The 23110-nt window shown below is 44.2% G+C and overlaps 5 protein-coding genes across 7 annotated transcripts; all 5 read right to left on the minus strand.

The window, feature by feature from the left end:
- Positions 1-4464: 4464 nt before the first annotated feature.
- Positions 4465-9814, minus strand: ndfip1 (Nedd4 family interacting protein 1). Of its 2 annotated transcripts, none has more exons than XM_067247696.1 (8): positions 9646-9814; positions 8730-8823; positions 8150-8289; positions 7915-8002; positions 7538-7662; positions 7266-7332; positions 6976-7084; positions 4465-4593 (listed from the first exon to the last, which is right to left on the minus strand). In XM_067247696.1, the coding sequence occupies exons 1-7, from the start codon at positions 9679-9681 to the stop codon at positions 6978-6980; spliced, it is 657 nt and encodes a 218-aa protein (XP_067103797.1). In that variant the 5' UTR covers positions 9682-9814; the 3' UTR covers positions 4465-4593; positions 6976-6977. The 2 variants fall into 2 exon arrangements, with proteins under 2 accessions (XP_067103797.1, XP_067103796.1); XM_067247695.1 differs by lacking the exon at positions 4465-4593 and adding an exon at positions 4809-5534.
- Positions 9815-9921: 107 nt separating this feature from the next.
- On the minus strand, positions 9922-12436 carry gnpda1 (glucosamine-6-phosphate deaminase 1). Of its 2 annotated transcripts, XM_067248282.1 has the most exons (7): positions 12335-12436; positions 11907-12043; positions 11528-11629; positions 11226-11408; positions 10838-11022; positions 10440-10614; positions 9922-10156 (listed from the first exon to the last, which is right to left on the minus strand). In XM_067248282.1, exons 2-7 carry the CDS (start codon positions 12028-12030, stop codon positions 10113-10115), a joined length of 813 nt encoding a protein of 270 aa, XP_067104383.1. In that variant the 5' UTR covers positions 12031-12043; positions 12335-12436; the 3' UTR covers positions 9922-10112. The 2 variants fall into 2 exon arrangements, with proteins under 2 accessions (XP_067104383.1, XP_067104384.1); XM_067248283.1 differs by lacking the exon at positions 12335-12436 and having other exon boundaries at positions 11528-11651; positions 11907-12045.
- Positions 12437-12625: 189 nt separating this feature from the next.
- On the minus strand, positions 12626-15139 carry hspa4b (heat shock protein 4b). Its single transcript, XM_067248284.1, is given in 5 exon segments — positions 12626-13009; positions 13130-13291; positions 13515-13658; positions 13984-14091; positions 14289-15139. Coding segments are annotated over 5 exon segments (828 nt in total). The 5' UTR covers positions 14505-15139; the 3' UTR covers positions 12626-12811.
- Positions 15140-18106: 2967 nt separating this feature from the next.
- uqcrq (ubiquinol-cytochrome c reductase, complex III subunit VII) lies at positions 18107-19438 on the minus strand. Its single transcript, XM_067247755.1, has 3 exons — positions 19385-19438; positions 18477-18653; positions 18107-18285 (listed from the first exon to the last, which is right to left on the minus strand). Exons 2-3 carry the CDS (start codon positions 18628-18630, stop codon positions 18188-18190), a joined length of 252 nt encoding a protein of 83 aa, XP_067103856.1. The 5' UTR covers positions 18631-18653; positions 19385-19438; the 3' UTR covers positions 18107-18187.
- Positions 19439-20389: 951 nt separating this feature from the next.
- Positions 20390-22220, minus strand: gdf9 (growth differentiation factor 9). The gene is made up of 2 exons (XM_067247295.1): positions 21910-22220; positions 20390-21686 (listed from the first exon to the last, which is right to left on the minus strand). Exons 1-2 carry the CDS (start codon positions 22022-22024, stop codon positions 20773-20775), a joined length of 1029 nt encoding a protein of 342 aa, XP_067103396.1. The 5' UTR covers positions 22025-22220; the 3' UTR covers positions 20390-20772.
- Between the last annotated feature and the right edge of the window lie 890 nt (positions 22221-23110).

Consider the following 23110-nt stretch of genomic DNA (forward strand, 5'->3'; position numbering starts at 1 on the left):
CGTCACACCATAACGTTCTGGTCAACGTTCTATGGCGTTAGAGGAAACGTTGGTAATCGTCCATGGTCGCTGGTATAGCGCCAGAAGAGCGTTGTGTGGACGCTGGTGACGCTGGTAATCGTCGGAGAACGCTGGTCCAAAACAAAAGTTTTGAACATGCACAAAAGTTCTCATGGAGACCAGCGTTCTTCAACGTTTAATTTTAAACTCTGGATAACGCTGAAGAACGTTTGTGGACGTTCGACTAACGTTGCACGCGTTTGGCTATCGTTAGTCAGTCGTTACCCTCGCGTTACTTGGTTGTTATTCATCGTTTGAGAAAGCAAACGTTTTCGTCACACGTCGTCACACGCTAATAGTTTTCAGGGGTGTCTTACTTGGTCGCTGTTACACGCTCCTCATGCGTCAGTCCCACGCTAGTCATGCGTTATAGTCACACGTTAGTCACACGCCAGATGTGTCCACCTCATCCTAGAACGCTCGAAATTGAACGATTAGAACTTTCAGAGAACGTTAACCAGAACGTTATGGTGTGACGGAGCCTTGACTCGCCTGTATTGCATGAATTGCGGACATCATTTGCAAATTCTTCCCAATGGGACAGGCACAGGCCAGAGAGACTGGTGACATCCACAGTAAGAAGTCTGTAATTACATGTTTGTTTGGTGAAAATTCTTAATTTCAGAGCTTAATATTAAAATTTTGAGGCTTATCGGAAGCGTATAAAAGGTTACAAGGTGTATTTATAACGCATGGTTTAATATTCCCAAATATAAAGCTTGTTGAAAAGATCATGTAACTTCAGTAAACGATCATTGTCGTTAAGCAGTTGAAGGCTAATCTTACTAAGAATAAGAGGGATACATGGATACATAGATGGATAAAATGCAGACTTCCTCATTGAGTTATGTCTGAGATGTGTGTGAATGTTGCAACAGGTCTCTGCAGCACCAGAATGTTTCTTGAATGAAAACAGTGATGTAATTGCCTCCTAATTAGCCTGGTCCTAACCAGACCCTAGTACATTCCATTTGTCCAGAGGGTCTGGGATCGCTCCATTGACAAGCGTTAACTTCCTTGAAGGCGGGTACTCTGTTGAAGTTTAAAACTATTGGATCTGCCCAGAGCCACTCTGATCTGCCATAACCAATCGCTAGCGTACGCCTTAGCCAACTCCTTCACCACTACTGTAACGGAGCTAGCTGCAGTAGCTGGAAAATCAAACTTTTCCAGAACCCCATGGCGAGGAGGGCCACAACATCATGGCCACCAACAAAACTTAGCAAAGATTGTTCTTGCTCCGGCTTTAACTTTTGGATATTCGGCAGCGTTGCCACAACGGAACGAATGAATGGCTTCGCTCGCATCTTTCTCCGCTGCCATTACTGAACTACAACTTAAACTAGCACACAACATCAACGTCATCGTTCTCAGCCACTCCCTCTGTTCGCTGATTACAAAAAATGTATTTGAGAAAACCGACTTATGTGCCGAATTCCCAGACCTAGTAGAGAAGCAAAATCAAAATTGAGCGGAATTATGTAGGAGGGCAGAGCAAGGCTACCTCCTAATAGCTTTGTCCTTGTAAATTGGTCTCTATTATCAGAGAAAGTGTAATTTTAGAGATTACAAAGGTTTCAGTGGAGATTTGTGTCCAGTTGCATTTCCTGGCAGTATTGTTGACATAGCTGCCGTGTCTGCAGCGGTGCTGCGCGTGAAGGCTGTGGGACGGGCGGTAGTGGCGATCAAGGGAACAGAGGCAGGAAGATACCTGGCTATGAACAAAGACGGACCGCTGCTTGGTTCTGTGAGTAATAAAACCTCGAAAACAGTCCATATACCTTAATGAGCATAAACATGACCCCTCACAGGTGTACAAGGGCACATGTCTAGGTCTGGGTAGATTGGATTGTAAACAAATGAGTTCATGGTCAATTTAATTTCAAAAATAGGATACATACCAGTAAAGCTACAAAACTCCCTCTTGCCACTAATGTGTTTATTTAACACATCAACCCCCTAAAAGTTATATTAATATAGCATGTAATAACAGACATTTAGCGTGTAAGGGCATGTTTATGTAACCCTCCTATTATGTTTGGTGTCAATTTGACCCCAGGCTGTTTTAGCTGTATAGAACATAATCGGTCTTACCATAATCGGTCTTACCATAACAGCCTTTTGATTTACCATAACAGCCTTTTGATTTCAATGGGGGTGCTGGTCCGTGCATGACCAATGCACGGACCAGCACCACAAAGGCAGGATGATAAAATGTTTTCACTCACCAAGGCTGAGGGCTCACTTGAAGAGACAGGCGCCTTCTTTGGTATGCTAACCGTTACACTTTTTTCTTCAAAAACCACTCCACGTTAAACCTGCGGTTACTTATACCAGCAGTTGGAGTGATGACAATGTGTGGCGGCCTGCGGAAACCCTTCACATCGTGAACATTTGACTTTCTGGGTTTTATACATATTTGGAAACTACAATGTGAAGGGAAAACTCTCATACAAACTACCAACTCTACTGAATACAAATCTGTTTAAATCACTCAGATATCTTTATCACAACTAAAGTTTCATCATTTTAAAGTTGACCTGTGTCAAAGAGTGATAAGGGAGAAAACTGCATTCAAAGATTCCACTCCGTTTCAAAATTCGATTTGACATGGCTTGAAAATCTTGCTAGCTAACATGTCCAAAAACCGTTGAATCTAACTGTTTTTCATAAGTAATCATATACGTTTTGTAAATTACAATTAAGTTTAGGATGTTAACTATACAAAACATCAAAAATCTCAATTTTGACAGGAAACGATTTTCGATATTTTATGGCTTATAGCCAACAATGAGCGGCCGCGACATCCGACGGGTTTCCACAGGCCTCCACACATATCCCGTGGCTGATGGGCACGAAGTCGCTTTACTTCAAGTTTCTCCTCCAAATTAAGGGTTTATAAGGTTATATAACCGGTGCTCGCGTATGAAATCCACTTTATTTATTTTCTCAAGTTATCTGGCGTTTGTGAAGCTAACAAGCTCGCTCTTATCGCTCTGGATAAAAGCGTCTGCTAAATGACTAAAGGTAATACAATCTACCCTCCTCGCTCTTCTTGCCGACTAATGTTGGCGCCAGACAGACAGACAGCCAATCAGGTCTGAAATACAAAATGACGCTGTACCGGCTGCCAGCCCCACTTGGCATCAAATTCGTGTGATCTACATTGATCACACAAAAATTCTGAGCATGTGTGTTAACACTTTCACACGTACAATGTACATTGCAATTGTGAGAGAAGGGCTAGCCCCACATTTACGCTTAGCCTACTACCAGAGAATGTCTAATATGCGTTCCTTAAACAGGCTCTAATACTACTGCAAACTCGAATCGGCAGAACGCAGTCTCAAGCAGCGACCGATGAACATTAAATAAAATCGTTACACAAATTATATGCAATTTAGGAAGATGCTATATTCATAGATAATAAATTATAGTAAGTAATCGTCTAGAAATAAAAATAACAATTGTGTTGCAGTTCCTTCTGTTGACAACAGGTCAAGAGAATCGCCAGATGTGATTGGCTGTCTGATTGGCTGCCACTAATGACCAGTCGCTACTGGTTGTTTTATTGACACAGTACTTGTTTTTTTACTGACAGTACTTTTATTTGCTGCTTACTCATAACATGAATGTGCTGCTGTTGCTCACTGTAATGTATCAAATCATGATTAATCAAATGAATACATGAATGAATCATCAGGTGGCTGAGCGGTGAGGGAAGCAGACTAGTAATCTGAAGGTTGCCAGTTTGATTCCCGGCCGTGCCAAATGACATTGTGTCCTTGGGCAAGGCACTTCACCCTACTTGCCTCGGGGAGAATGTCCCTGTACTTACTGTAAGTTGCTCTGGATAAGAGCGTCTGCTAAATGACTAAATGTAAATTTAGATAAATGCAGAGATGGCAAAAGTAAAACACATCCTTCATTCAAGTAGAAGGGCAGACTACACTTTGCAACTAAACTTAAAAGAGAAGATTTACATAATACCCAAATAAAATCTACCAATTTACACACAGTACGTTGTCTTGAAAGCATTATTTTAGGAACATCTGAAGAGGGACTCAAGAGACAGATGAACACTTTAAAAGTTACATTTATTAGACATTAAGCTTTTTACAGTTTTAAACAGCTCATAACAAAACCATAAGGATGCAACAGCACTGTGTGGACTAGGGGTGTGTGGGTCTGGCTGCAGCTGGGCCATCACCCAGGGCAGGTCCACCGGTTGGGACAGTCAGCTAGCTTTTACAAGTTGAAAACATCCATAACGACAATTAATGGGTCCAAAATCATTACTCATAATTATCAAGACAAAGTAATAGTAGCCTATTGAGTGTTATTGTCACTAACCTTTAAGAATGTGAACTGCTAATGAATAAATTTAACCCATTGGTAAAGTTCATGTTTCTGCATGGTTTGGGATGATGTTTCTGCATGGTTTGGGATGATGTTTCTGCATGGTTTGGGATGATGTTTCTGCATGGTTTGGGATGATGTTTCTGCATGGTTTGGGATGATGTTTCTGGGATTCTGCAGGACTATGAGGAAGAATCCCCAGGGTTTAGTTGGTATGATCTAAAAGTGCACCTGCTTACAACAATCTTTGATAATATTTTGATTATTACTTTTCTACACACACTTCCTCCCCACCTCCCCAAACAGTAAATCCATTTAAAACATAAGAAAAATAAACATCTTCTGATCCCTTCATACAAATCAGTATGAATCTGAATAAAACAATGGTTACGAATCATAAATTGAGATGCACACAGACATCACTTGTATTCTAACAATGTGTTCTACTGTGCCTGGAAAAAAAAGACACCATCTCAAGACGTAACTATGCCTACAGACCACCTCCCATTACTGACCTTGAAGAGCTCATTAAAACTCATAAATGTAGCAAAGAACACTGCCCACTTCTGGCTACAACAAGGCAACACTACTTCAAGCCCACAGGGTTAGGGTCACCTGCAACAGAGATCAGTTCATGACTAAATCATGAAAAATAAGGTCTTTATACTCTGTACATGTCTACGTGGAGAGCACTGATTGATGAATAGCAGACTCAATCATTGAAGTGATTCTAAGGTGTAGGTAATGTTAGTAACTGTGTACCCTGACCCGTGGGCTACCGGTGGTGTTCCATCAACTGTACATAGGACTGTTGGGCAGGTGCATGCTGGGATGCCAACGTCAATAGATATAAGGCATCACCCAGTATTACAAACTTCAAATGTAAATAGCAACATTTGCCACTAATGAGTACACAGTTGAACAAACTACCACCTTTATCAACATCCATGAATACGGTCCCCCCGTCCCCCCCCCAAAAAAGTGACAATTATTTCCTGAATGTTTGAGCTGTCTTCCAGCGGATGTGTGATGAGAGTTTGGTTTCAGACTTTTGCAGAGTTGATGTTTTTGTTTTCAACATACAAGAGATCATTCAGATTCCGGGCTTTCAGCAGCTGCATGAAGAGGAAACACGCTTATTCAATAACAGTCTTGTTCACATGGAACTGCAGGGTTTCCCGCAGCACTTTTCAGTTAAGGCGGCCGGCCGCCTAAGCAACACACGCCTGCCGCCTTAACCACGGCGTAAAAAATTTACTTTTTTTCTTTCTACAAATTTTCTGCGGAAACCCTGAACTGGTAAATAATAATAATAATAATGAAAATAGAGTAATAATCATGACGTTGGAAATGGTACATAATGTAGTAATAATTAATAATAATAATGACAACGCTTTTATCCAAAGCAACATACATGGGGGTTCCACCCTGTAAGCCATACCCATCCCATAATCCAGGGGTGGGGAAAGTCCTGCCCCCCATGGCACTGCAGGCACCATATTATTAGGTGCATTGTGTGGGTATTATTAGCTGCATTATTCATTGGTCGCGGCCAGGCAGCAGCACTATTTTAATATATGGAGGACTGTGGAGGCCCGCAGCGTTGTGTACCAACATACCATAACATTTCGCTTGCGTGCTCTGCATTATGTGTGGAATTCCCTTTTTAGCATCAAATCAAACCCAGAATACGTCCTAGGTTTGAGCTGAGCCCCGGATGTTTACAACGCCTGGCTCAGCACCTGATTAACACTCGGATCGATAAGCAGTCTAAAAAATGGTAGCAATTTGAAAAATAATACGATCCCTTTCCATAATCGTGATACCCGCCGCCCAGAATGTTCACTGCACCCCCAGTCAAAGCAGGCTGCATCCGGCCCTTCCAGCTAACATCACAAACCTCACCAAAGAGAAGCAGTTCCAGCCATCACATTAGGGGTGAGTTAATTAAATGTTTGATTAGATATAGCAGGCAAATTTGTAAGTTGATAATTCTGCACGGCCCCCGAATTATGTTATAAATATCCAAATGGCCCTTGGCAGAAAAAAGGTTCCCCACCCCTGCCATAAACCATGACTCATCTGTAAGATTAAACCCTCTTCAGTTGAGAATCAGAATCCGGTTTATTCACCATGTAGGTTTACACAAACACGGAATTTACTGTGGCAGGAATATGCAAACAATCAACATATAAGGATCTAACCACTGCGAGGCTCTGGGACCCATACTCCACTCAAGTAGAAGTACAGATACTCATGTTTAAAAAGACTCTGGTAAAAGTTGAAGAACTAAAACTAAATGTTTTAGTGTCATGCTGGTAACTGGAACTCACATCATATTAATACATAAATACAAAAAGCAGAGTCTTTTAGAAACTTTCTTTCAAAAATATGTTTTCTACCTTTCAAATAATTTTTTTGTGAACTTTTTTTCAAACCATTTTTTTAACCATTGTTATTTTTTGAGTGAAAGCAAAAAGTTGTCTGAAAAAATCTACTTAAGTAAGTACCTCCCATCTCTGGTTAACAGGGTAGGTGGTTAACAGGGTACATCACCTTCAGTAGATGAACAGAACTCTGGTGCGGGGGAGGGTGGCGTAAGAGGGGTCGGCCAGCTTGCGCACCCTGGAGTAGTTCACAAACCCTCTGACGAACAGCATGAAGCCTGGAGCAGAGCAGGTCATAATGTGTTACTTCTGCAATCATATGTTCATCTAGCAGATGCTTTTATCCGAAGCAGTGTACAGTGTCTTGATCTGCATGTCAAAGACTCAAGACTCCACCACTGAGTAGAGGGTACTCTACAATCCTGTGGACGGAAGGCAGCTGTTGGTCGTCACACTTACCCAGAACCAGGAACACCCACCACAGCCAGTACTGCCCATCAAAATATCCAGGGAAGTAAGTGGAGAACTGTGAGGAAAACATAATGACACCCGTTACATACAAACCATGCCACACCAACACTGGCTGAGATGTGGTTACGTTGCACTGCGTCTGGTAAACAGACCGTTCCTTGACTCTGATTACCGAAGTGGTGTTAAAACTATGAACTTCATTGACTTTCTATGCAAAGGGTTAGGCTAGATGGTGAGAAGATGGAGGTGTAACACCTCACCCTAACAATGAGGACCCATTTGATGAGTGACAGGCCGAAGCCAGAGATGGCCCCATAGCGTCCGGCTGCCGAGGTGGTCAGGCAGAAGGACAGGAAGAACCCGATCCAGTTGAAGAGGAATGCCACTGGAGGGAGACGACAAATCACACTCACTAACAAACTCAAATCCACAATAGCTGTGACCACATACAACATTATTGAGGACAGCCCAACCGAGCTATACAGCTGCAGGTCACAGCTAACAAAGCATCAATGCAAGGACAAGTGACACATTACATTAAAACAGGATTTCATCTGAAGTTACATAAACGTAAATGTTGTGTTAGAATGTTAACATATTGTTGATATGTTAGGTAGGGCTTGTTCTGGACTCGTACTGAAGAAGGTGAGCATGAAGATGCCATCGTTGCCGATCCGGAGCTGGTCAGCATCATCAAACTCATCCCTGGGAGCAAAGTCCTCCTCCTGCAGAAAGACAACAATTTCAGCTTATTACCTCAGGACCCAACCCTACCACGTTGTGTTACAAGTATTACAAGTCTAACAAATCTTCAGTAGAATCCTGAGAGTAGAACAGAAACTAGAGTCGAGAGGTTCCTGGTAGAGCTTTACCGTAACCCTGCCAGGCACCAGGGGCACTGCAGCCTCGGCCTTGGACCGCTCCGCCTCGTCGTAGGACGGCAGTGTGGTGGCAACGTTGTAGGACGGGGGGTTGGGGAACCGGCCGCCATCTTCCTTGTAGTCAAAGAAAGCTGTGGAGGAGTGGAAGCTGCATGAGCTACAGGTAATAAAAACTTCTGGAAGGCCAGGGTCTGAGTTCTGGTTCAGGTTTTTGAAAGGTGATATAACTGATCAACATTGGTCCTGTTGAACCCTTTTAAAGTGAAACCTTATCTTACAGCCAAGTACTAAACTAAGGATGTCAAAATGAGTAACCTTTAACAGGGTATATGAAGTGATGATGTTGCTTGAGGTCTAAAGGTGGACTAGGACCATATCAAGAAAGTGTTTGTGACACACTTCCATCAAACGTGATTGGTTTAAGAGCTCACCTACTGAATGGCTTTATTTAAGTGTCAGAACTACCTTTCCCTGCCATGATATTAAGTTAAAAGAATCGTTATATAGTTCCTAGTGATTATCTAAAAGTATTTCTGGTTGACAAGCCCCTCCCAGGTGACGAGGGACCGACCTGCGTTGGCTGCTGTGACACTGCTGTAGGGTGGAGGAGCGTCCAGCCCCACGGCCTCCTGGGAAGACACGCCAGGCTCCTCTTCATTCACCAGCTGCAGACAGAACATACTTTCACTACAGCAGAGCACACTTTACACTACTGCAGAACAGTCTTACAGACAAGACTTTACACTACTTGATAAAAGCATTTTCACAACTGAAGACAAGATACACTTGACGCTACTTGAGAGGACAGGGTAACCACTTACTGGAGGGCAGGGCTCGTCTATAATTTGTAATAACACCAATTACTACAAAAGTACTGATCCGTATCCCATGGACCATTCCCACTCTGGCTCGATAGTACCATTCCAGGTTCGTGTAGATGGCTATTATCAAGTGAAATCTATACGAATTTCCCGAGAGCACCCCTTATTAACATCCAATGAAACTAACACAAACGACAAGAGATGATCTTAGAATTTGCCTGTTTAGAATCTACCTTAGACTACCATGTACAATCTGGCCATTTTAACGAATTAAAGGACAGACACCTATACCTACAGCTGCGGTTGACTATCTCGAAAATATTGGGTGGGACGTTATCTGAATGGGCCCTCCTAGCACAGCAGCTAGTTGGGCTAACGCACTAGCCCAGTCTGTAAACAAAACACAAACCGAACGATCAGTGTGACGAAGTGATTTTCAATAATGCATCAAAGCAGCCGATATAATTCTTATAGCTGGCTTCAAACTAGAAAAACTATTTGGTGAGTTGCTAGTTTGCTAAATCTTCACTGCATTCATAATTGCAATTGGGCCATTGCTTGGCTTGGCTGACTTACTGGCATGTCAGAACCCGTTTTTTCGTTGTACTGCGATAACATGCTAGCTAGGTAGCGAGCAAGCTGAGAACACTAAAAACAATGTCTTACCTCCTGATAACGAACATTGCTGCCTTGCTCTGCCATAACGTCCGAGATTCAATCACTTTCAATTGATCACTTTAGTTCTCAACTTGGGTGCGTAAATGTAGTCTTGACAGCAAACTAGCACAGGTCGGCCATCGCTTCTTCTAAAGTCTAGGCGAGAGTGCTTGTTGTTCCTCCCTCGCACTGTCATGTGACCGATTGAGACCAACTGACTGGTTCAACACCAAAAGACGTAACAAGATCAACCGAGATGTAAATGATTACATAATTACTTAAGAATGACTATCAAAGTAATTTTATTTAAAGGACAAATACTTACAAAAGCAAGGTTGTTTCAAATTGAATAATTTGTTAATGTGATCATAAAGAAACAGCAATGGAACTATCGACCAACATATAAGTACAGTCATTCAATAGTAGGCCTAAAAACAGACAACGACACAGAAACGTAAAGCAGCATCCCAGCTGACTCAGACTGGAGGCTCCACCAGTTTGTTGTGCACATGCATCATTCCTGTTAGGAATAAAAACAACACATGAAGTGGTAAACACCCCCAAGTCCCCATAAATTTACATTTCCTTTCTTTTCAGACTTGTCTTCAATTTAATTTGTTTCCAAACCAAAGCTAATTTATCCTCATTCCAACATTGTAAGCTCCTGTATTTTCTTACAGCAGATTGAAAAGAAAGAAAAAAATATCTAGATTTAGGGTTTGTAGCACCAAGATAGCTCTTTCACCAGAGAATCTGGTGTTCTCATGTTTCTAGTGTTGTCACGAGTGCTGTGAAACTCTCACCATGGAAGTACTTCACGGTTTTGACCTTGAGCTCCAGCGTGGCGTCCTCGTCACACACAAACACGGTCTGCGGGTGCTGCTGGAAGGCGGACACCGTCCACATGTGGTTGACGCCCTCCTCAATGGCCTTGTACAGAGCGAAGGCCTTATGGGCTCCTGTGATTAGGATCATCACCTGGCCGCCAAACACACATTAACACATGATACAGATGGAATGCTTTTAGATCCCTTATAAAGCAGAGCGATTCTATCTAAAGCGACAAACAAATAGTGCATATAAAAAGTAAAGCAGGATAATCAAGGACCAGAAGTGCATAGTTCTGACTGCGTGTTAGTGGTCAGTGTCAGGGACAAACGGCTGACCCGTCAGAGGAACACGCCAGAGCGTCCCGCCTCACCTCCTTGGCGTCCATGACAGTGCCAACACCCACGGTCAGAGCCATGGTGGGCACCTTGGTCAGGTCCCCGTCGAAGAAGCGAGCATTGGCCAGGATGGTGTCGCTGGCCAGGGTCTTCACCCGCGTCCGGGATAGCAGACTGGATCCCGGCTCGTTGAAGGCAATGTGGCCGTCCGGCCCGATGCCTAGACATGGAGCGACACGTTATAGCAGACGATGTCACTGTGCTGTTATGTCCTTTACTTACTCATAACTAGCGCGCATGTGTGTGTAATTGTGCTCACGAAACTGCCTTTAACAACAGAAATTACAAATGTTATTCTAACTGCCTGAACAGAATCCAGGGGAGCAGGGCTGGTGTTGGGCTGTGAAGGACCATCCTCCTCACCTCCGACGAACAGCTCAATCCCGCCTGCAGCAGTGATCAGCCCCTCGAAGGCCTCACACTCCTGCTGCAGGTCGCACGCGTTGCCGTCCAGGATGTGGGTGTTCTCTGCCCGAATGTCTACATGCTTGAAGAAGTTGTTCCACATGAAGGAATGGTAACTTTCAGGGTGTTCTCTGGGAAGTCCTGTATGATTTGGATAACAATTCATCCAAGTCAGTCTGGTCTCGGTAAGTTTGGCTAAATTTGTTATTTATCTGTATTAAGAACAAGGTTTTATGCAGAAAAATAGGTGAAGCACATACCGACATATTCATCCATGTTGAAGGTTTTGACATATTTGAAAGATATTTCTCCATTCTTATAATATTCAATCAGCTTTTTATAGCATCCTAGCGGTGTACTGCCTGTTGTAGGAAGAAAGAGACACTAAAAACAGAATAGTCATTGGGCTACACAGTTGGCTGGGGGGGGGGGGGGATTTGATTGACGAATAAATACGTTTTCTAAATACAGCAGTCAACTATCAACTATGTTGATAAATGTGCCAACCCCCCCCCCCCCCCCCATTAAACACTTGCTAGCTCCGCCACTGATTACAGGGCTTCGGTGTTCAACACGGTGGCATGTGGAAGTCGCTTTGGATAAAATCGTCTGCTAAATGAATAAATGTGTGTGTCTTACCAGTAGGAAGTCCCAACGTGAACAATCTGTCGGGACCAGGATTGAAGCAAAGGATTTTATTCCTGATGTACTTTGCAGCCCACTCACTGGCCTGGTCATAGTTGCTGAGGATAATCAACTTCATTGTGCTGAATGAACTTAAAAGTAAGTTAACGAAGGACAAAGCTGTTATCACAAGATACAGATCGCATTCGTCAAACACTTAAGAGACTTTAGACCCATGAAGGGTTGGGACTCGACAATTCAGGAGACGTAATATTTGTCAACACTTAACATTCTATTTTTGCACGGTCAGCAGTTTTTTTTTAAAGTTTGCCATGGTTAAATACTGTCTATGGTTATAGTTATATTCGGACTAGCGTCTTTTTGTTGGGCAGGTCTATTTGCAGTTTCGTGAAAAGGAAAGCTATTAATTAAACGTAGCCTACCTGTTACCGCATCCGACTAATCCACCCCCGTCTTTCTCGCAGAATCAGGAAGATATCAAGGAGTGCGCGAGGTACGGGAGAACTATTATCACATGACGGAGGACCAGCACAGCGGCAGAGGCGGGGCGACGGGCCAAAACAACCAATATGTTGATGTCAAAGAAATTGTCTTTTTTATATTCTGTCACACTAAAAAGGACTGGTTTCTTTGGAAGAAGTTATTTTGAAAATCACCACACAGTAAGATAAGGAATAAAGTTAAAAATTAAACAAACACCGATTTTCAGTGACTTTACTAAAACCAAATTGTGACATTGACCCAAACGTTTAGAGGGCACACAACAGAGTACAGTATTTAAACCATATTTAGGCCAACTGGAACACTTCACTAGCTCTGGTACAACTATGATCTGCGTCTCGATCCGAAGGGGAGACAGGATGGAAGGGGGGATGGGTGGGGTGTGGGGGGTAGCCTGCCTAGTCAAGGTCCATGTCAGGCTTGCTTTCCGTGGTTTCTGAGGCAGGGTTGCCATCTGTGATGGGGGTTTCCCCCTGGGCTCCGTCTCCCTGCCCGTTAACAGAGCCGTTCTGCTCGCCCACCGGCTTGTCGTCCTTGGGGAGCTCCACCTTGGGCTTGGGCCGGCTCAGCACCGGGCTGCAGGCAGAGAACAGCTCCTGCAGGGGGAGACACAACACAGCTCTCTGGTCACAAAAGAGGATCTAGTTTGCAGGACAAGGATGCTGAGTCGTAATATCTGTAAAACCAACTTCCTGGCCTGAATCTCCTTGACCCACCTTGGTCTTGGCCTGAATCTCCTTGACCTTGACTGCTGGCTCCAGTATGAGGCTCTGCTTGCTCTACTGGTTCATCTTGCTGTTCATCCAGACCATGGCCTCGCTCACCAGCCGGTCCACCCTGCTTACCTCGGCCTCCTCCAGGTACTCGTACTGCTCCTCCTGCAGCCCGCGGGACACACAGACACACAGGTCAGAAACAGTAAAGTAAAAGAGCTTCAAAATTCACATGAAAGATGTAAGCAGGGGCGTCAAAGTGGGGAAAAAGAGGGACTGACTAGAAGCGTGGCCCTCGGGAAAGCTTGGAATGAAGATTAGTTGAATGAAAAAACAGACATAACTAAATGGGGGGGATGGGGGGGGGCATCCGTGGTTAGAAATTAACATCCCTGTGTGTTGTACCCTGTGTGTTGTACCTTGGTTTTTTAATAATCTTGAGGTACTGCTGGATGTGTTTGCCCATGTCGTTGAACGCCCTGGGTCTCTTCTCTGCCTCCTGGTGGCGTTCCTGGATGGGCTGGCCCAGACCCTGCAAACACAACACCAGGTACAATTTACTGTATAACCACACCTCTGCAGAGAGAAGGAGCTATACTAGACATGGGCTCTCAGCAGTTCTCTCCAGAACATTCCAGGGGACAACCCCAACACTAATCAGTGCTCCTCTCGCTGTTATAAGCAGAGAGGGTGACCCTAGAATATTCAGCTTTTACAAAATACTGAACTGTTTTAAATTGAAACTAAACATGTTCTGGAAATTGCATCTAGCATTGTGTTGCATGTGCTGTGACTAGTACCAGCTAATAGGACCATGCAGACCCAGCGCTCTGCGGGGGTTCCTGGAGCGTGCTTACCTTGAGTTCAGATAGTTTGTCGATGTAAACCTGTTTGGGCTGGTCCTCTCCATCTTCATACAGCCAGTTCTCTGTGTCCTCCAGTTTCAATGACAACGCATCTCGATCCTACAATCAATCCACAAGATGTAACAAATAATTGTAAGGATCATCTCTGAAAATTGTCAAATGTACAAAGACTGTATAAATGCAAAACATTACTTGGTCAGCAACTGAGAGATGAAAAAAAAGGAAAAAAAAGTTTTTTGTCACATGCCTGGCAGCCACAGATGCAGCAAAGCATAGGAAGAGCTCCCACAACTCACAGCCTCAGTGACATATTTCTCCAGCGCCCCGTGCAGCCTGTCCCTCATCTCGTACACATACTCCTCCAAGTAGTTCTTGGCGTCGTTCCTCTCCTTCAGATACCCACAAACCCTGCTTCTGTCCCTGACAACAACACAGGGAAAAGAAGTTGAGAGAAGATGGGAGGTAACCGGTCTGTTGTTACCGACCTCGTTCTCTACAAATAGATTGAGCATGTCTTCAGCAAGCTGCCACTGGGGGCTGTTTTCAATTGGAAGCTCCAGGACTTTTGTTTTGACTGTGGGCTTCTTAGCTTGTGGATGCTGGTCTGACTTCTTCTCTGCTTTGACCTCGCCTGGGGAGGCCTGGGGGAGGAAGAACACACATCAAGCGACACCGCAAGAGATCTACCCTCCTGTAGGTTCACTCCAACCCTGCTGCTGGAGAGATACCCTCCTGTAGGTTCACTCCAACCCTGCTCCTGGAGAGATACCCTCGTGTAAGTTCACTCCAACCCTGCTCCTGGAGAGTTACCCTCCTGTAGGTTCACTCCAACCCTGCTCCTGGAGAGATACCCTCCTGTAAGTTCACTCCAACCCTGCTCCTGGAGAGATACCATCCTGTAGGTTCACTCCAACCCTGCTCCTGGAGAGATACCCTCCTGTAGGTTCACTCCAACCCTGCTGCTGGAGAGATACCCTCCTGTAGGTTCGCTCCAACCCTGCTCCTGGAGAGATACCCTCCTGTAGGTTCGCTCCAACCCTGCTCCTGGAGATCTACCCTCCTGTAAGTTCACTCCAACCCTGCTCCTGGAGCAACAAAGAAAAGACACAATAAACACACCACACTCCTTTCTATTTTTATTCAACTCAATCTGATTCCACACAAATAGACAGTGTTCAGGGACTCTAACCCCTGTTCTAAGGCCCCATTCCCCTTGGAGACCCTGCCCCATCTGCCCCGATGCCTCATCAGACCTATGAGTGGTCTGCCCCCCCCTTTCCCCTTGAAGACCCTGCCCCACCTGCCCCAATACATCATCAGATGTTCGGGGAAGCCTGTTATACATTTATGGATAGGACCATTCAAGGTAATCGAGAGAACCTCGCACGCCCTAAGGGTGCTGGGCAAAGGAAGTACGTGGTACCACTGGAGCATGTGTTGTGCTGCTCCAGAATCCAGTCATACGTTGCAGGAGTTGGTGGAGAAGGGCCAGGAGGGCCAGTGAACCGTTTGCAAATTTGCGAATGTGAGTCCGGAAAAGAGGGTTACGACTAGGTCAAGAGTGATACTGATTGACCACACTAGAATTGTACTGGACTAAGAAGGTTTCCGCTATTTTACTTAAGAGTGTGCTATCAATATCAACATGATTGTTGCTCTATCCCGTGTATCAGGTCCCTGTGCAACCAGATCATTGTCTCGGCTGTGGAGAACCCAAAGACGGGGTTCCAAATGCCGTTGCTGGAGCTGGCTGACCAGGACGAGGAGGCGGTGGTTGGTCCAGGCTATGTTGATTGATCTCTGGTGTTTTCAGAGATCAAAAGAGGGAATAAAGAATATATTGTGCTTAGTAAAGTTATGCATTGTGCTTATTAAAGTTCTGTCTTATGATCTGAGAAGTGTGCTCAGGCTTAACCCATCAGTCGTTGTGACCCACCGTCGTATTGCGACAACTTTACCGCATACAAAAACAAAGTGAAGCATTTTCTTTTAACCGTTGGGCTGTCTCAGTACCCCCACATTGCAAAGGTTAAAATAAAATTATTTTTATTCGTTTTTGTATTGGGTAAAATTGGGTAAACACAACGATGGTTCGTTATGAACCTTTGGGTCATGTGACCTGAAGGCAGCACAAGGGTTAAACATGGTGTCTCACACAGGGTGTGGGAAGCAGGCTGTTCTTTGTGTCTATCTCTTCATTTTCAGAAACAACCTTGAAACCGGGTGGAGACGGCACCCGAGCAGGTGGGACGCGTAGGCAAGAACAACTCCCTGATGCACGAGAGAACAAGCTCAACCCTTTTTTGATACTTGTGTTTCAATTGCATTGTATATGATATGCTGGGGCAGGGAAAGATAGCCAGTTGGACTTTGTGAACCAGCCCAAAACTCTGTTGCGGGTATGGAAACGTAGACAACCCCAGAGCTCTGTACTTGTTGATTTCCAACTGCTGCATTAATGCTGATATTATCGGACCTCTGCGACTCCAGACCACTCTTTCTAGAACACAGATTTGTGTCATTGAATACCATCATTACATATTGGAATAGACACAATGATTTTGAATCCTTCAAGATACAACTTAGACATATGACACAAACCCGAATTTGAAATGACTAAAACACGTTAGGTTTTAATTAATCATTCCACCCACTACGAGCCAAAATTGTTGGTATCACACAGCCCGACATCAGACAATTCCTCCCAGTTCTGACTTTCACCATAAAGGTCCCCAACGTTCTATACCGGTATGATCAGTGGCATCATGTAGGTAAGTGGTTCTCAACCCTGGTCGTCAAGTACCCCGTCCTGCACGTTTTAGACGTTTCCCTGCTCAAACTCACCTGATTCAAATGAATGGTCGTTAACATGTCCCTGTACTTACTGTAAGTTGCTCTGGATAAGTTCGTCTGCTAAATGTAAATATTAGGTTAATGAAATAATAAATTACCAACACGCTCAATTATTTAACCTGCAGACCAGGGGCGTTGTTAGACATAAAACTCTACTGGGGCACAGGCCCCTATTCATATCCCTTTTTTTTCTTTCAAGCTTGCTGCACACAATGCACTACTAGGCTATAGAAACTCCCCTTACTTAACCCAATATACACAGTTCAAGGAAGGAAGTTTGATATCAGCTTTGGCAGGGACATCAATAGTTAGTGCGAGAGTGCACATTTTTTTCGCATTCATTTGAATGCAAATACTGTTTTTTCCAGCTTCATGTAATATTGTTTTAATGTTTTAGTCAAAATAAGATAATTGGTAAGTCTATCATTTAGAAACTTTTAGTTGTGTAATGTTTTCTTAGCCTATCAATTCTGACTTGTGTGCCGAGTCCGACACCTGGACTTCTGTGTGCGTGCTGCAGTGGCTATTTGGCAAGCTCAGAAGAGCGCGCTGACATGCATCGGTTTGCGTTTTCGGTTAAACTGCTTTGATTTTACAAGCGTTGATTGAGATATTGTGTTTATTTTTTCCAGGATTATCAATCTAAATTAATGCATTGACGAATAAAGTTAATTGTTAAAACTCAAACTTTAGATTTTACTGGGGCACAGCAGATTTATACTGGGGCACGTGCCCCAGTAAAAAGGGTCTAACAACACCCCTGCTGCAGACAAAGGCGGTCTTGATACACTGCAGTTTACTTCAATAAAGAACAACGTAGCATTGCTTAACCCTTGTGTTATCTTCGGGTCATTCTGACCCATCAGTCATTGTGACCCACCGTCGTATTGCGACAACTTTACCGCATACAAAAACAAAGTGAAGCATTTTCTTTTAACCGTTGGGCTGTCTCAGACCCCCCACATTGCAAAGGTTAAAATAAAATTATTTTTATTTGTTTTTGTATTGGGTAAAATTGGGTAAACACAACAATGGTTCGTGATGAACCTTTGGGTCATGTGACCCGAAGGCAGCACAAGGGTTAAGTTTTACAGTCTCCATCCCACATGACCCCAAACAGTAGCACCAAGTGACCTGCTGTGCGGGCAAACTGGAGATACAGTCCAACCACCAACATTTATATACACTGGACAGCAGATCTCTATGGAAACAGAGGTCTACATGAGTGGTTCTCAGAATAATACATCCAAATTAATACAGGTTTGTGATAAATACCATCTTTACTTAGAGAAACACACAGTCACATGAACATCAGGAGCTCGGGAGGTCAGTAGAGGATCTTCTACTCCTCGGGGGTTTCAAAGTCAGACAGATTCTTCCTCTTGCCCTGCTCATGGACATGGTTCCCCCAGGTATAAGTCAGGTACATGACGATCATGGCTGAAACAGATGAACGACACATTCAGCCATGTTATGTTTACTCCATGTGTGTGTTTTGATCAAATAAGGAGCAGCTCTTTAGTAAAAGGAAGATGATTTCCATTTGAAAAAAGTATTTTTGATATATATATGAATAAGATAACTTGTAAGTTCCCTGAGCAAGTGGTACAGTTAAGCACTACAAAACTCACGGGGAGCGGATCTGAAGACGGAGGCTCTGAACCGCCTCCACATGTTGGGGATTCCCTTGGAGAAGTAGTTTGGGAAAGCCCTCTGCTCAAAGGGGGACAGACTGTATGTGATCACATGTCTGATCTTGGCCAAATCTCCAAAGTGGCGACCCATGATGTCAGATGAGATGAGCTGATCTGAAAACAATAGAAGTTGAGTGACTGCAGCATGTGCATCTCACAAATCAGCATAACAGTAACTACAGTTGTGCTGACTAGCTTATCTTAACCTTTCTACCATAGTTCAGAGTTGTAGTCAAGTCAGAGTGATCATCCATGTCCATGCCTGGGACATGGGCAGAAGGGCAGTCTGTTCTGATTGGGTTCTTTGCGGAGGAGACTCATGACAGCATGGCACTGTGCCACACTAGTGTACCCATAGATATATATCTATGAGTGTACCTGCTACAACATGTCCACTAGCCTATATGTTTAGCTTTGTGTACGTATCAATGTCTTCAAGACAAACAAAAGCAAAACAAATTATGTTAATTAATGTTGGCTAAGACCACTTGGTGCCTAGTATTGCCCACGTAATATAACTACGTCTCGAAAGTCATTTTTTGATAAGTGGCATTTGACACACATTCTGGCCACAAGACTAACGTTAGCTAAGGTAAACACTGTAGTTTGTGATTATCTGGACACATTGCTGTGAACAGCGCAAGGAGCTAGCAGAAAATGCAGCTAGGCAACATTGGGTCCTCGAGACCTTGTTTGACATTCACACGAAAATACACTTAGTCTCAAAGTTCATTTAGTTATATTGCAAAAAGTTGTAGTCCGATGGGCTCAATTACGCCATTAAGTAGCAGTTTATATCATTTTAAAATAAGGTAAGCAATAAAAAAAGAACATTCATCACTAACCTTTAGCCGCAAGAACTTGTAATGGCGGATAACTGTTGTGACGACAGGGCTTCTTCTTCTTCTTTAACTTTGATTGGTGGAAAGCATCCAACTTAGGAGTGCCTACACCGCCACCTATTGTGCAGGAGTGAGTGGCCAGTCACGGCCTGACTCCCACTCACGGTCGCAACCAACTGTACACGTCATACAACCAGTCGCAGGGTTAGGGCCATTGACTGAGAAGGTTAGGTCAAATAGTATATAAGTCTTACATACTCTTTGGTTAGGGTTAGGTAGGCAGTGACTGGGCTCACACTCCAGCACAGTAGATAGTGTATTCATTCAACAGTTGGATGCGATCCGACAACCAGAACCCATAGAAGATTAGGTCCTGACCGTCCTGTGATATAATTCTGAGAGCGGACGAGCACGGTATAGGCTATGCTTTCTCTTCACGGGGCAATCTGTAGTTGGCTGTGCTTGGAATAAACTTTAGGGTTACTATCCAGTCTCAATTGACAGAAAGATACCACATTTACATTATAGTACAGTTGGCACTTTCAACAGAATCTTTCAACAGACACATGAACTATGCAGTTTGTTTATTCTAGTCTCCACAGAGTAGACCCTATAAAATCAGCAGCGGAACAAGAGCTTAGAGTAAATTCATTTGATGCATAAATAGTTCATGACACGCATTTAGTTAGTTAAATTCGTCAATACAAATTCATTGGTATGCAGCCATTTCATGACCAAAGGTAATAAATACACACTGAAACGTTCTTTTTGGATATTATGAAAAGAGGTTGTCCATGAGACAACTGCAATCCCAAGGAATAAAATGTTAAAGTGTTTTGGTCAGAGAACAGGAACCACTTTTAGATTTAGTCCAGAACAGATTTGGCCTACTTAAAATTAGCAGATTGTGTTTTAAGTAATAAACGATAACCCCCCACCCAAAATAAATAAACAAATATATTTTAAACATAAAAATCATTTTGATAATATTTGTAGATAACATGTGTCTTCAGCTGCAACACCACATCGCAAAACAAAACAAGACGGATGCACTAAAATATCTGTTAACAACATTCCTGCCATCACGTCACTACAAAAGCAAAATTAATCCTAATATTTGCTAATAACTTTTCCAGTATTTAACACAGTGCTTGGCAAAGAAAACACTGGATGAAGTAAATGCATCTGCTCTAGATAAATACAATTTCACGCAAAGATGGTTTTACAATGTATGAAATCACTGAGGCTGGCTTGTTAGTATCGCATATCTGATTCCGGTGAAAGCCACGTGAGAACGACGAGGATCCCTCCTGTATTCAAAGCTGCCAGGAAGTTGTATGTTATGCTTGTAAAACTAAAACAACGTCGTCACACTATGTCACTCTTGGATGTTAGCGACAAGTACAGCGAGTAGCGATCATCTCCTCGTACACCTTGTAGGTGATGATGCCGTTGTACTCCGTGATTACATTCATGGGTTTGTATTCTGAGGGAACACAGGAAGGCCTTGGCACTGAGGCGTCCAGTCTCTCGTAGATGATGCTCTGCACCATTGTGTGGACCGGGGAGCCGTACATGAAGCCCATGGTTCTAGGGCAGGTTCCCTTGCAGTACCTGGGGTTGTACCAGTGAGGGTAGATGATCCAGTGGTTCAGTTTCAGCTGGCTGAAGGTCACCCGGAAGTCGTACAAAGCACAGTCATTAGTGGGGAAGTCGTAGGTGGACTTGAGTTCGGGGAGGCTGGCTTTAGCTGCTCTGTTTCTGGTTGCACTCCTCCTCAGCCGGCCCGTGTTCTGCCCCACCCAGCGCTCTGCCTCGGAGTCCCTCTGGGTTTCAAACCGGTTCCAGCCTGCTGACCTCTGATCTGGCACGGGGGCCCGGTGGTGGGAGGCCCGCTCGCTGGTGTCATTGAGATATAACAGCAGAGACGGTGACCTCAGGGTCATCTCCACAGAGCCCCCTCTGGACATCTTAACCCCTCTTTCCTCAGCACACGTCAGGTTGATGAGGAGATGAATGTCTTTCTGGTGGGCCTGTACGAGGGGAAGTAGGAAGGAGCTGACGTCCACCTCTACCCACCTGCTTCTGCTCGCTGGTCGGCGCCCCCTCCCCAGCAGAAAGCTGGAGGCATGCTGTGCCTCGGGACCGAGGGGGCACTGCTCTGCCTGCTGCTGCTGCACTGACAGGTGGCAGACAGATGGAACCAGGCTTGGGCGCTCAAAAGAGTAGAGCAGCACAGATTTCATAGGTTGTTCTTTGGCTCTCACCTGCTCAAGGTTGAAGGAGAGGTCTTGCATAAAGATCTCTTTTGGGAAATATGGAAAAAACATTTAAGTGCAACAGATCATTGTCATCAGTTTGTCTGTGTTGTTTAGTCATGTCTGTCTGGGCCACAATAATTACATTCATTTGTTATGCACTTCATAAACAAAGAATATATATCTTCTCATTTAAGTGTAAGAATGTTTAACAACAATATAATATGTAATACAACAAGTGTTGTATTACGGTTTCACTGGCCTTTTTACCTTTGCTCCGCTCGAGACATTCGTCTCTTGGGGTTATGAGACGAACTGTGTTGAACAGCGGGTTAGTCCCAGCTGCACCCTTCTGGCTAACGGACTTCTTGTACAGTCTTTTCATGTACCGAACATGTCTAGGCTCCGCTCGCTGCTTCGGGTTTGGGCCTACATGTCGCCAGTGCTCTCCATCTTGTTCCGACAATGCCCTCAAAAGGGGGGATAATATATTTCCATGTTGAAAGAGATAGGAGTCGGCAAAGTTGTTTAATCCGTTTGTCGTTGAAGGGGATGATCGTAGGGATCGACCACAGATCACAAGATGCAGTAAAAGAAAAGTGTTCAGATTATAAAGTACGACTGACATCCGCACAATAGTTTCTGCCATAGTAAACAAATCCACCAACATTTGAGAGAGAACTTTGCGGTGAAAACGGATGTCAACCAACCTATGCACGTGCTGCTCATAAAGCAGGTGCGCGTAATCACCGCAGGTCGCCATGCAGAACAACAGAAGATGCCGGGATGAAAACCGAACAGTTTAATATTGAAGGTGAATGATCTATTAGACGTGTCAAAGTATACTGCTACTGCTACTGTAAGGCCATCCCGCTATATTACCTTAATAATTAATTGTGAACAGGTATTAGTCTATCTCTGTGGGTCAGCAGTCATATTGGTCTTTTTCCAGACCTGCAGTCTGTGGCAACTCCATGCAATAATATTTTGCTATGTTTTTTTACTTCTTTGTAAATATTTATTTGGCCTTGCTGATTTTTTATTTTGTCCGTGTGCTTTTGTTGTTGTTGCCTGAGGCCTTTAACATTCCACCGCATCTCTTTCACTCGAGGGGATTCCGGGAACAGCTCTGCTGCATTCTGCTCTGCGTGAGGAGCGGCAGGCCGAGAGGAGCGGCAGGCCGAGAGGAGCGGCAGGCCGAGAGGAGCGGCAGGCCGAGAGGAGCGGCAGGCCGAGAGGAGCGGCAGGCCGAGAGGAGCGGCAGGCCGAGAGGAGCGGCAGGCCGAGAGGAGCGGCAGGCCGAGAGGAGCGGCAGGCCGAGAGGAGCGGCAGGCCGAGAGGAACTGGACCTCTCATCATATTAATACATTCATACAAAAAGACACTACAGACATGCCGAGCATTCGCCAGGAATCCTTTTTGACGTTGACAATTTCATACATCTCCCTCACTTATGGCAATTCTCAGTCAT

This window comes from Osmerus mordax, chromosome 12 (genome assembly GCF_038355195.1).
Source record: "Osmerus mordax isolate fOsmMor3 chromosome 12, fOsmMor3.pri, whole genome shotgun sequence".
Lineage (NCBI taxonomy): Eukaryota > Metazoa > Chordata > Actinopteri > Osmeriformes > Osmeridae > Osmerus > Osmerus mordax.

Bases quoted from the DNA above. Each gene is read 5' to 3' on its own strand.
- uqcrq (XM_067247755.1), bottom strand. From the start codon at position 18,630: ATGGGTCGCCACTTTGGAGATTTGGCCAAGATCAGACATGTGATCACA. The intron at 18,286-18,476 runs GTGAGTTTTGTA...CATCTGTTTCAG, and splicing joins CGTCTTCAGATCCGCTCCCC to CCATGATCGTCATGTACCTG.
- gdf9 (XM_067247295.1), bottom strand. From the start codon at position 22,024: ATGAAAAGACTGTACAAGAAGTCCGTTAGCCAGAAGGGTGCAGCTGGG. The intron at 21,687-21,909 runs GTAAAAAGGCCA...ATTTCCCAAAAG, and splicing joins ATGTCTCGAGCGGAGCAAAG to AGATCTTTATGCAAGACCTC.
- gnpda1 (XM_067248282.1), bottom strand. From the start codon at position 12,030: ATGAAGTTGATTATCCTCAGCAACTATGACCAGGCCAGTGAGTGGGCT. The intron at 11,630-11,906 runs GTAAGACACACA...TTCCTACAACAG, and splicing joins CACGTTGGGACTTCCTACTG to GCAGTACACCGCTAGGATGC. The intron at 10,615-10,837 runs GTGAGGCGGGAC...TTTGGCGGCCAG, and splicing joins CTGTCATGGACGCCAAGGAG to GTGATGATCCTAATCACAGG.
- ndfip1 (XM_067247696.1), bottom strand. From the start codon at position 9,681: ATGGCAGAGCAAGGCAGCAATGTTCGTTATCAGGAG. The intron at 8,290-8,729 runs GTCGGTCCCTCG...ACTCCTCCACAG, and splicing joins TGTCACAGCAGCCAACGCAG to CTTTCTTTGACTACAAGGAA. The intron at 8,003-8,149 runs GTAAAGCTCTAC...GTCTTTCTGCAG, and splicing joins TGGTGCCTGGCAGGGTTACG to GAGGAGGACTTTGCTCCCAG.